Source organism: Suricata suricatta, chromosome 4 (genome assembly GCF_006229205.1).
Source record: "Suricata suricatta isolate VVHF042 chromosome 4, meerkat_22Aug2017_6uvM2_HiC, whole genome shotgun sequence".
Taxonomy (NCBI): domain Eukaryota; kingdom Metazoa; phylum Chordata; class Mammalia; order Carnivora; family Herpestidae; genus Suricata; species Suricata suricatta.
In genome coordinates this window covers 50,852,217-50,864,529 of record NC_043703.1, presented here as the reverse complement: position 1 = coordinate 50,864,529, position 12,313 = coordinate 50,852,217, and the positions used below count along the sequence as shown (strand labels likewise).

Below are 12,313 nucleotides of genomic sequence, written 5' to 3'. Positions count from 1 at the left end.
TGCCTATTTATACATCACTATTTTAGAAATCTTAAAAATAAGTAGATCAAGGGGAGTACAATGATTATAATGGTTAGGGCTTCTGTCCCTCAGCTGGTCAGAAATCAGAAGTCAGGCTCCCACTTGACTTACTGGCTGATGAAATGGTCATAGCAATAGCAGGGCACATGATAAGGGGGTGGGGGGAGTGTCTCATTAGAATTGCTTTATTTATTTGCTAGTTTTTTTGTTTTTTGATTTTTGGGGGTTTTTCTTTGCAGACCTTCCTGTTATAGGAAGTGTTGGGTTTTTGGTTCATATTTATTAGTGCATTGGTATTATGCACTGCTCTCTATATACAGTGTTGAGGAATTATTTGTTAATTCATGATGTAACTCATAAACTGCAAATTTTACTCTGAATATAAAAGAGAAGGCTTGAGGGGAAGGGGTAGAATTCTGATTTTTCATAGCCTGGACTCACAATTATTAAAAAAGAAACACTTTTCAGTTAGATGTTTTGTTTGTTTGCAGGAAATATCTTTTAACAAAGCCTGCACACATCGAATCTGAGGACAGTGGGGTTTGCCAATTGTATGCGTTGAAGGAGGAGCTGCCTAGCACAGGATTTGGAGTTACACAAGGTAAATCCCAAGTTCTTTGCGTTTGTGACTGTATGGGTACTTGCTCATTGTCCCCGAGAACCATCTTATTTTTTTTTAAGTAGTTTATTGTCAAATTGGTTTCCATACAACACCCAGTGCTCTTCCCACAAGTGCCCTCCTCCATCACCACCACCTCCCTTCCTCCTCCACCTCCCCCTTCAACCCTCAGTTCATTTTCAGCATTCAATAGTCTCTCAAGTTTTGCGTCCCTCTCTCTCCCCAACTCTCTTTCCCTCTTCCCCTCCCCCTGGTCCTCCATTAGGTTTCTCCTGTTCCCCTGTTAGACCTATGAGTGCAAATATATGGTATCTGTCCTCTGCCTGACTTATTTCGCTTAGCATGACACCCTCGAGGTCCATCCACTTTCCTACAAATGGCCATATGTCATTCTTTCTCATTGCCATGTGGTACTCCATCGTGTATATATACCACATCTTCTTGATCCACTCATCAGGTGACGGACATTTAGGCTCTTTCCATGTTTTGGCTATTCCCAAGAACCATTTTAGAGCAGCAGCATCAACATATGTTAAATTTATATCAAAAGAGAAAACTTAGTACTATATTAGAAATAGTAAATGAGTCTACTTTTTTTTAAGTTCTGTCATTGAATTTTTTTTAACTGAGAAATCAGAATTTTTGTATACATTTAGGTGCCAAGTCTAGTCTTTTAGGGTAACATCTTTTCTTTTTTTTCCTTTTTTTTTTTTTTAACATAGACCATCGGGATATCTCCTTAATTCACCACAGTTTTGGGGGGTGAATAGTGCTTATGGAAAAAAAATCTAAAACATACCATTCCCAGCACTGGGTTGAGTCAGTTTCACATCATTCCTGTAGGGTGCCATTAGTAACAATATGATTTGCTAATAAAATTTTAAATTCAGGAAATACTTGCATTCACTTAGAGAAGATGTGTTGACTGTAAAAACTGAGTTTTCTCAAACAAAAGGCCATGAATATAACTTAAAGTGGTTTTTTTTTTTTAACTTATGCTTCTCTGTTTGTGTTGGCAAGAATGAAATCTTGCAAAAATTAATTCCTGGAGCATTTTAGGGGCATCTAGTATCTAATGTTTCTCTACCACTTCAGAAACAGATTTCAGCATACCTCATACAATTTCAAGTGATCAACTGTCATCTGAAAATCTAAGTTCAGCAGTGGGACAAAAGATCGCCTCTCCTAACCGGATTCTCTCAGATGAGAAAAGTTATGCTACGGTTGTTGTTGGTTTCCCAGATCTCCTGGTAAGCACCAGTTTTTTCCATTTAATAGACGGGGTTTTTTTCCTACCTAGTTTAGCCTCTAATGTATGACGTTAGTTGAGGAGTGATTAAAAATGTAATGATATTCTGGTAAACATTTTATATCAAGTCTATATTCCACACTTGCCCTTAGTCAAAAGGCCAAGAAGCGATAGCCTATATTCCAAATCAGTCATTAAAAAATGCATTCTACATTGGGGTTTTTTTTGAAATTAACATTTATAGGGTAATGCAGTTATGTCAGTTAGTAAGGGCAAGCTGATATTCTCCATTCTGTATACATGTTCATGTGACACAGTTAGCTGCTTAACCTACTGACGGTAATTTTATATCATATTGTCGTGTTGTGTGCTCATGTAATCTGTCAAGAGGAACATTTGAGACTTAACAAAATAACAGGTCTCCTAGAAATTTTTAAAGTTAAATTTGTTGGGGTCTCATTATTGCAGATTTTTTTTTCAACACTCACGAACATCCATTCACCTTCCACTGAGTTTTACTCTGACATGTCATGTATTTGCAGCATCCAGATTATGGTGATAGTCTCAACTCAGTCTGCTCTTAGATGGTCCCTGCTGTTGTTATGTACTGTTATCTGTAAAGAAGAGGCTATTTGTAATTGACTTCGGGTGAAGCTAGGTCCCATCTTCCCATGATGGAAATGTGGGAAAGTGAAATATAAAGGTGACTTATGTCCATGTTGCCATCTAGTAACCTTAGAGTAGCTCCATGTGTTTTGATTAACCATTTAATTTTTATAATTTCCTTTGTAGCTTTTATTTTTAAATAGAATCATTCAAAGATAAAAATATGAGCTCTGCATGATGGTACACCAATCTCACATAAGTTCAACTATTTAATGTAATTAATGAATGAGTACTTCAGGGTATAAGACATTTGAAATCCAAAACGCAGTGGATAATATGTGGCTTAGGATTTTGCCATGTGTCTTCCTAATTATCAAGTAGAAAGCATTAGCTATGGTATTATATAATGGAAAATGAAACATATTATTGGAATACAGTATCTATTGCAGCCTTGACTGAATGAGAGCAGTGTGGAATTTGCTTTCTTAATGATTGCTGCCATTGGTAGAGAAGATATTATTTTGAAGGTGGAATCATTTAAAATATTGCTCTTCCAATTGATGAAACTAGTATAGAAACTGTTACTATAAAACACTTAGAAAGTAAAAGTATTTGGCACTGACTGGAAGATTCTATTTGTATTAACCTTATTGAAATCCTTTATAGCTTGTAGGACTGGTACCCTTGTGAAATTAAAAGCTCTATCCCCCCCTCACCTCCACTCTCTCTGTCCCTGCCCCCACTCATGCCCTCTCTCTCCCACTCTCGTAATAAATAAATAAACATTAAAGAAAGCTCTATCTCCCCCTACTCAGTATGGTACCCAACACATTGGAGGTGTTCAGTGAATATTTTTAAATGAAAGACCAGGGTCAGTTAAGGAGCCTTTCAACATTTTGTGGTAACAATCATATCTTTCAGGCTCAAACACAAAAGTCAGGCATTGCACAATTCTAAAACCTTTCATACATGATAATTAATTTTTAAAACAATTTTATAAGGCTTTATAGATGAATAAACAAGCAGAGAAGGTATATCTCCTAGGCCATACAAATAAAGAGTAAGGGGGTTGGGACTTGAGATCAAATGTGACTGACCCTCAAATCTGTATCTTTTATATCACAATGCCTTTCTACTTTTATGTGAATTTCTGTTAATTCTTCATAAAGCTATCAATAAAGGGGTATGTCACCTCTTATTAACTTTTTATAGCATTACCAGAGGCACCTAAATTATGATAAGCTTATTATCACTTTCTTAACTTAATCCCAAATGCCCCCAAAACCTATAGCAAATATCATCCTCAATAGTGAAACACTAGAAGCATTCCTTTTCATATCAAGAATAACACAAGGATACCCATTATCACCACTTCTATTAAACATTGTACTGAGAATCTTAGACATGCTCCATAACAAAATTTTTGATAAATTGAATTTCATCAAAATTTAAAATTTTAGCTCTGTAAAAGTCACTCCTAAGAGAATGAAAAGATAAGGCTGGAAAAAAGTATTGGCCAATCACATTTCCAACAAAAGACTTGTATCTAGAACATACAAAGATTTCTTAAAGTTTCTTAAAGCTGGGGTTCCTGGGTGGCTCATTTAGTTAAGCGTTCGACTTCAGCTCAGGTCACGATCAGTTCATTTCACAAGTTCAATCCCTGTATCAGGCTCTATGCTGACAGCTCAGAGCTTGGAGCTTGCTTCAGATTCTGTCTCCCTCTCTGTCTCTGCCCCTTCCCTCTTCATACTCTGTCTCTGTTTCTGTCTGTCTCTTTCTCTCTCTCTCTCTCTCTCTCTCTCAAAAAAAAAAAAAAAAGATTTAAAAAAAACCCTCAAGAGCAAGAAAACAAATCATCCAATATAGAAAACAAGCAAATAGTGGCCCAGTATGAGGTGTCAGAGGCCAGAGGCTGAGCAGGTGAGGACATCCGTGATGGGACAGGGTGTCACCACTGGTGATGGGAATCAGTTCCAGGCAGGATGCAGACAGTGCCCATGAAGAGGTAGAAGTAATATGGTGTAGGATATAGAAACCCAAGGAAGGCAAGGAAGGCATCCATTCATGAGCATAGCCCAGTGTGGACTCTCAGGACCAAGCAGAGTAAGAAGGGCATTTGCCCAGGAGGGAAGGTCAGAAGTGGGATGGGATGTGAGTTGCATACAGTCGAACTGAGCAAGAAAGTAAATATGTTAAAGATAATGAAGTCTAGTTTCTCACTAGAAGGGAGTTACAGATAAAGAAAGAAAACTAGAATGAATCTTATAGTTGTTGAATTGGAATTAGATATATTTGTGTGAACTCACAGTTTTCAATATGTTTAAATAGATACAGAAATAACTTTGGAGGTAAATGTGGAAAATAAAAGGGCAAAAGACTTGAACAGAGGCTTTACCTAAGAGCATACAGAGATTACGTACATGAAAAGATGTTCACCATCATTAATTATTCAGGAAATGCAAATTAAAATCATGATACAGTCAGTTAAGCGTCTAACTTTGGCTCAGGTCATGATCTCATGGTCCATGAGTTTGAGCCCCGCGTTGGGCTCTGTGCTGACAGCTCAGAGCCTGGAGCCTTCTTCAGATTTTGGGTCTCCCTCTCTCTATTTGCCCCTCCCCCACTCACATTCTGTCTCTCCTTCAAAAATAAATAACCATTAAAAATTTTTTTAATCATGATGAGATACTATACATGCCTTTTGGAATGGCTAAAATAAAAAAAAGTACTGACAATATCAAGTGCTGTCAAGGATACAGAGCAAATGCAACTTTCATACATTTTTTATGGAAAAGCAAGGACAAATAATAATCAAGACATTGCTGAAGAAGAACCAAGAAGAAGCAGAGGTATTTGCCCTACTCAATTTCAAGGTTTATTATAAAGCTTCAGTAAGTAAGACAATCTGGTATTGGCGTGGGGGAAGAAAAATAAATAAGAAAGCAAAATAAAGTACCCAACAATGGATGCATGTATATCCAGAACTGTATTTTATGATAGCAGTGTTGATTAGTGCCATTTAGTATTTGATAGTATTTGAACAATTAGCTATCCATATGAAAAAAGGACAAATATGAATCCCTGCCTCAGGCCATTCACAAAAATAAAAATCTCTGATGGGTTAAGGACTTAAATGTGAAAGACAAACTTCAAAATGTTTAGAGAATACATAGGAGAATGTCTGTGATCTTGGAGTAGGTAAGGATAAATACATATTTGGTAAAAATTTTAAGTAAAGCAAGAGGGGAAAAAATAACACAAAATTCCAGAAGAGTTATAAACATCTAGGCAGACAGAGGAGCTACGAATGGAAAGGAGCATTCAGGGACCTCAGAATGCTGGTAATGTCCCATTCCTTATGCCAAAGAGTGAGTGAACCAGATATTTGTTTCATTTTCAAACTAACTGTATTTTTCTATTCCCTCTTTTTAGTTATAAGTCATTTCAAAGTAAAAAAAAAATTATGTTGGGGACACCTGGGTGGCTCAGTCATTTGAGTTTCTGACATCATTTGGCTCAGGTCATGATCTCACAGTTTATGGGTTCAAGCCCCATGTCAGGTTCTGTGTTGACAGTTCAGAGCCTGGAACCTGCTCTCTGCCCCTCCCTTCTTGCACTCTGTCTCTATCTCTCTCAAAAATAAATAAACATTAAAAAAATTTTTACATATGTTGTATGTTTCACATTTGCCTGAAAATTATGATTGTTGGTGAAGCAGCTATTTTCTAACCAAATTCAAAAAGATTAAGAAATAATTTGGTTTTCTTATACTTGTGAAATACAAGTTTACCATTGGTATCTGCTTAAAGGGCTACATTGTAGCAGGTGTGATGAATGTAATTTATAATACTGTTGCCCCTTGAACAACATGTGAGTTTGGGGTGCTGACCCCCTTCACACAATCAAAACTCCACAAATAACTTCTGACTCCCCAAAACGTCGCTACTAGTAGCCTACGGTTGACTGGAAGCCTTACTGAACATAAACAATCAATGCACATTATATATGTTGTATACATTACATATGTACAAAAAAGCAAGATACAGAAAAGACAATGTCATTAAGAAAATCATAAGGAAAACACACTTATTGTACTGTAATAAAAATCCACATATAACTGGACCCACGCACTTCAAATCTGTGTTGTTTAAGGGTCAACTCTATTACAGTACTTTAATCTTTTTTTTCTCTTTCAGTCACCCAGTGAAGTCTATTCTTGGAAAAGGCCATCATCCCTGCATAAACCAAGTGTCACTGACACAACGTTCTATGGAGGGAAGAAAAGAAGTGAAAGTCCAAAGCAGAGCAATTGTGTGACTCTTTTAGATACTAATCAGATAGTCAGAATATTGCCCCCAGGAGAAGTCCCTCTAAAAGATATCTACCCAAAAGGTAAGAAATTTACCAATTCCTAATTTGCTAAGGTAGCAAAGGTAGTTTTCTTTTGGTAGGGATATTTAACTTAATCATTGTCAGTCTGTATTTATAAATGTGAGTAAGTCTACCAGGATCTAGTAGCTAAAAAAGAGCCAGGTGTGTGCTCAGAAAGTGTTCACCCCATTTCTCACAGTCTGTGATTGAAGCCACTGCTGGTGGAACTCTTCTTTCTTTGCTTTATAATCCGTACAGTAGCTGAACTTAGATGTTTTCAAAGGGACTTTTAAAAATTCTTAGACAACTAGGCGTAGAAAATGGGGCCTGACTTATAATGAAAGGCCAGGAACTCATGCAGACTGATTCACTTAGTAGTTCTCTCAAAGTCGTATTTATTACTGCAAGACATATGACAGCTCCTGTGACAATCACTTTTCCATATATACATGTAATTAATCTTCAAATCTCCATTCTGTTGTCACTGTACTCTTTAGCTTATATTTGTCGGAAGCTGACAGAGGGAGGTAAGATGGTGTGCTGAGGGCCACACCACTGTGGCCGGTAGAGCCCAGGTCTGCACCAAGGTCTTCCTGTCCCAAATCTAGAGCTACTTTCGCTGAACCACACAGGCTTTCGTCTTAATGGATAATTATGAAAATGTTTGATCATTGAGCCACAGATTATTATTTGCATCACAGTGGTAGTAATATGTTGCCCTATGTTTATGTTCATTGTATCACTGTGAGCTTAATAAACATGATGCTCCATGTATTATAATCTATTACTGGGTTTGGAAGTCCTGGTTATATGATAATACTTAGAATAAGGATTCTTCCAAATAAATCACCATTTCCTCAGAATGTTTTTTACGGTAGAAAAGGCAGGTAAATAAAGTGACAATCTGAGTACAGTACTATGATAGGAATATTCACAAGGTGGTCTCTAAAAGGAAAGCTTAGAGTCCAGACTGGTGATGATGAGCTGATCCTTGAAACGGTGAATGAGAGTGAATCAAATGAAGAAATTGTTTCAGGAAGAGGGAACCCTATGTGGAAGTTACATGGGCATGAGGACATTCCAGGAAATACAAGAAATTCTGTACCAGAATTTAGTGTATCTCCAACTACCCAGAAACCTGGGAGTCAGCCTTGATACTTCTTCTGCCTCATCCTCTCTGAATCCCATCACAAATCACCATGTCCTTTGACACCACCTTACTACTGTATTTTGTATCTACCCACTGGACTAGAGTTGTATTACCAACATCCAAATCATCATCACCTTGCTCTGGAAGATTGCAACAGCCTCTTGAGAGTTTTTTCTTCCAACTCTCACCATTGTACCCATTCTCCACACATCAGACACAGTGATATTTTTATTTATTTTTTCAATGTTTATTTATTTTTAAGAGAGAGAAAGAGAGAGTGGGAAGGGAAGGGTCAGAGAGACAGGAAGACACAGAATCCAAAGCAGGCTCCAGGTACTGAGTTGTCAGCACAGAACCCAATGCAGGGCTCGAACTCATGGACTGTGAGATCATGACCTGAGCTGAAGTTGGACGCTTAGCCAACTGAAATACCCAGGTGCCCCAAACAGAGTGATATTTTAAAAATATGCATTGTTCTTAATAAGTTTCGGTTTATATAGAGAAACATTCACCCTTTTTTGTGAATTTGGCAAATGCATACAGTTGTGTAACCATCACCATTACTGACAGAGGGCAGTTCCATTTTTCCAGAAACCTCCCCTCAGTGCTTCTTTGTGATCTACTGTCTACCTACTCCCTTACCCCTGGCCGATCTGTTGCTGTCCTTATGGATTTTCTTTTCCAGAATGTTATATAAATGTAATCATACAGTATATGGTCTTTCAAGTCTGACTTCTTTCACCTAATATCATGATTTTGAGGATCATTTATGTTTTGTGTGTACCAGTAGTTTATTTTATTGCCAAGTAGCAGTCTGTTATATAGATGTGCAGACTTTGTTCATTCACAAATTAGTAGATAGTTGAGTCATTTCCACTTTCTGACTAATTAATAAGCCTATTATGAACATTTGTGCACAGATCTTAAAGTGCAAGTAAGTCTTTGCTTCACTTGGGTAAAGACATAAGAATGGCATTTTTACTTTATATGATAAAACTGCCAAGCTGTGTTCCAAAGTGGCCACCATTTTGCATTCCTGCCAGCAATGAATGAGAATTCTAGTGGTGCCTCCTCACCACTACTTGGTGTCGTCCGTCTTTCACCATTCTGGTAGGTGTGTAGCAATATCTCATGGTGATTTTAATTTGTATTTTCCCTAGTACCTAATGATGTTGAGCATATTGTGATGTGTAATTTCTTTAGTGAAATGCCTCAGATTGTTTGCCCTCGGGTTATTTGGGTGTTTTTGTTTGTTTGTTTATTTGTTTGTTCTAGGAGTTTTGTGCATTCCTTATATATTCTAGATACAAGTCTACTATCAGATATATTATTTTCAAACATTTTCTGCCTTTTTGATGAAGGGAAAATCACCCTTCTAGAAATTTTAGTTTTTAGCTTTTACATCTAGATGCTCCATTTTGAAATAAATTTTTTATACAGCACAAGGTATGGATTGAGACTCGGTTTTTTTTTCAACTTCCTATATAGTTATTGTCAGGTTGGTTTCCATATAACACCCAGTGCTCTTCCTCAAAAGTGCCCTCCTCCATGACCATCACCCCCCTTCCCCCACCCCCTCCCCCTTCAGCCCTCAGTTCATTTTCAGTGTTCAAAAGTCTCTCATGATTTGCTTCCCTCCCTCTCCCTAACTCTTTTTCCCCCTTCCCCTCCTCATGGTCCTCTATTAAGTTTCTCCTATTAGACCTTTGAGTGAAAACATATGGTATCTGTCCTTCTCTGCCTGACTTATTTCACTTAGCACGACACCCTTGAGGTCCATCCACTTTGCTACAAATGGCCATATGTCATTCTTTCTCATTGCCATGTAGTATTCCATTGTATATATAAACCACATCTTCTTGATCCATTCATCAGGTGATGGACATTTAGGCTCTTTCCATGATTTGGCTATTGTTCAAAGTGCTGCTATGAACATTGGGGTATATGTGCTCCTATGCATCAGCACTTCTGTGTCCTTTGGGTAAATGCCCAGCAGTGCTATTGCTGAGTCATAGGGGAGTTCTATTGATAGTTTTGTGAGGAACCTCCACACTGTTTTCCAGGGTGGCTGTACCAGTTTACATTCCCACCAACAGTGTAGGAGGGTGCCCATCTCTCCACACCCTCGCCAGCATCTATAGTCTCTTGATTTTTTCATTTTAGCCACTCTTACTGGCATGATGTGGTACCTCTGTGTGGTTTTGATTTGTATTTCTCTGATGATGAGTGATGCTGAGCATCATTTCATGTGTTTGTTGGCCATCTGGATGTCCTCTTTGGAGAAATGTCTATTCATGTCTTCTGCCCATTTCTTCACTGGATTACTCATTTTCTGGGGGTGGAGTTTGGTGAGTTCCTTGTAGATTTTGGATACTAGCCCTTTATCTGATATGTCATTTGCAACTATCTTTACCCATTCTGTCGGTTGCCTAGTAGTTTTGTTGATTGTTTCCTTTGCAGTGCAGAAGCTTTTTATCTTGATGAGGTCCCAATAGTTCATTTTGGTTCTTGATTCCCTTGCCTTTGGGGATATGTTGAGTAGGAAATTGCTGTGGTTGAGGTCAAGGATGCTGTTTCCTGCTTTCTCCTCTAGGGTTTTGATGGTTTCCTGTCTGACATTCAGGTCCTTCAGCCATTTTTGAGTTTGTTTTTGTGTATGGTATAAGAGAGTGATCTAGTTCCATTCTTTTGTATGTTGCTGTCCAGTTCCCCCAGCACCACCTGTTAAAGAGGCTGTCTTTTTTCCATTGGATGTTCTTTCCTGCTTTGTCAAAGATTAATTGGCCATAAATTTGTGGGCCCAGTTCTGGGTTCTCTATTCTATTCCATTGGTTGATGTGTCTGTTTTTGTGCCAATACCATACTGTCTTGATGACTTCAGCTTTGTAGTAGAGGCTAGCATCTGGGATTGTGATGCCTCCCATTTTGGTTTCCTTTTGCAATATTACTTTAGCTATTTGGGGTTTTTTTTGTGGTTCCAAATGAATTTTAGGATAGTTTGTTCTAGCTTTGAGAAGAATGCTGGTACAATTGTGATTGGGATTGCATAGAATGTGTAGATTGCTTTGGGTAATAATGATATTTTAATAATGTTTATTCTTCTGATCCATGAGCAGGAAATATTTTTCCATTTCTTTGTGTCTTCAATTTCTTTCATAAGTTTTCTATAGTTTTCATCGTACAGGTCTTTTACATCCTTGGTTAGGTTTATTATCGTTTTTCCTACAATTGTGAATGGGATCAGTTTCTTGATTTCTTTTTCTGTCGCTTCATCATTGGTGTATAAGAATGCAACCGCTTTCTGTACATTGATTTTGTACCCCACTACTTTGCTGAATTCATGAATCAGTTCTAGTAGGCTTCCAGTGGAGTCGATCAGGTTTTCCATGTAGAGTATCAGTCATCTGCAAAAAATGAAAGTTTGACTTCATCTTTGCCAATTCTGATACCTTTTATTTCCTTTTGTTATCTGACTGCTGATGCTAGGACTTCCAGCACTATGTTAAACAACAGTGGTGAGAGTGGAAGTCACTGCGTGTTCCTGATCTTGGGAAAAGCTCTCAGTTTTTCCCCATTGAGGATGACATTAGCTGTGGGCTTCTCATAAATGGCTTTTATGATGTTTGAGTAAGTTCTTTCTATCCCAACTTTCTTGTGGGTTTTTATTAAGAAAGGTTGCTGTATTTTGTCCAATGCTTTGTCTGAATCTATCTACAGGATCATATGGTTTTTATCTTTTCTTTTGTTAGTTGATTCATTTGAGAATATTGAACCAGCCCTGTAACCCAGGAATGAATCCCGCTTGATCATGGTGGATAATTCTTACTCTATGCTGTTGAATTTGATTTACTAGTATCTTGTTGAGTATTTTTGCATCTGTATTCATTAAGGATATTGGTGTGAAGTTCTCTTTTTTTGTTGGGTCTCTGTTTGGTTTGGAAATCAAAGTGATGCTGGCTTCACAGAATAAGTTCAGAAGGTCTCCTTCTATTTCTATATTTTGGAATAGCTTGAGAAGAATGGGTATTAACTCTGCTTTAAATGTCTGTTAGAATTCCCCTGGGAAGCCATCTTGCCCTGGGCTCATAGTCATTGTGAGATTTTTGATGACCAATTCAACTTATTCAGTGGTTATTGGTCTGTTCATATTTTCTATCTCTTCCCGTTTAAATTTTGGTAGTGCATGTATGTTTAGGAATTTGTCCATTTCTTCTAGATTGTTCAGTTTGTTGGCATATAATTTTTCATAGTAATCTCTGATGACTGCTTATATTTCTAAGGGATTGGTTGTAAT

General features: G+C 37.6%; 1 protein-coding gene across 3 annotated transcripts in view; it reads left to right on the top strand.

Annotated features, from left to right (window-relative positions):
• VWA8 (von Willebrand factor A domain containing 8) overlaps positions 1-12,313 on the top strand; it is a 334,690-nt gene that overhangs the window by 216,969 nt on the left and 105,408 nt on the right. For all 3 annotated transcript variants that reach the window (XM_029936673.1, XM_029936672.1, XM_029936671.1), the window contains 3 exons: positions 513-622; positions 1,736-1,890; positions 6,695-6,890. In XM_029936673.1, coding sequence (XP_029792533.1) covers positions 513-622; positions 1,736-1,890; positions 6,695-6,890 — 461 coding nt within the window. The remainder of the gene's footprint in view (positions 1-512; positions 623-1,735; positions 1,891-6,694; positions 6,891-12,313) is intronic.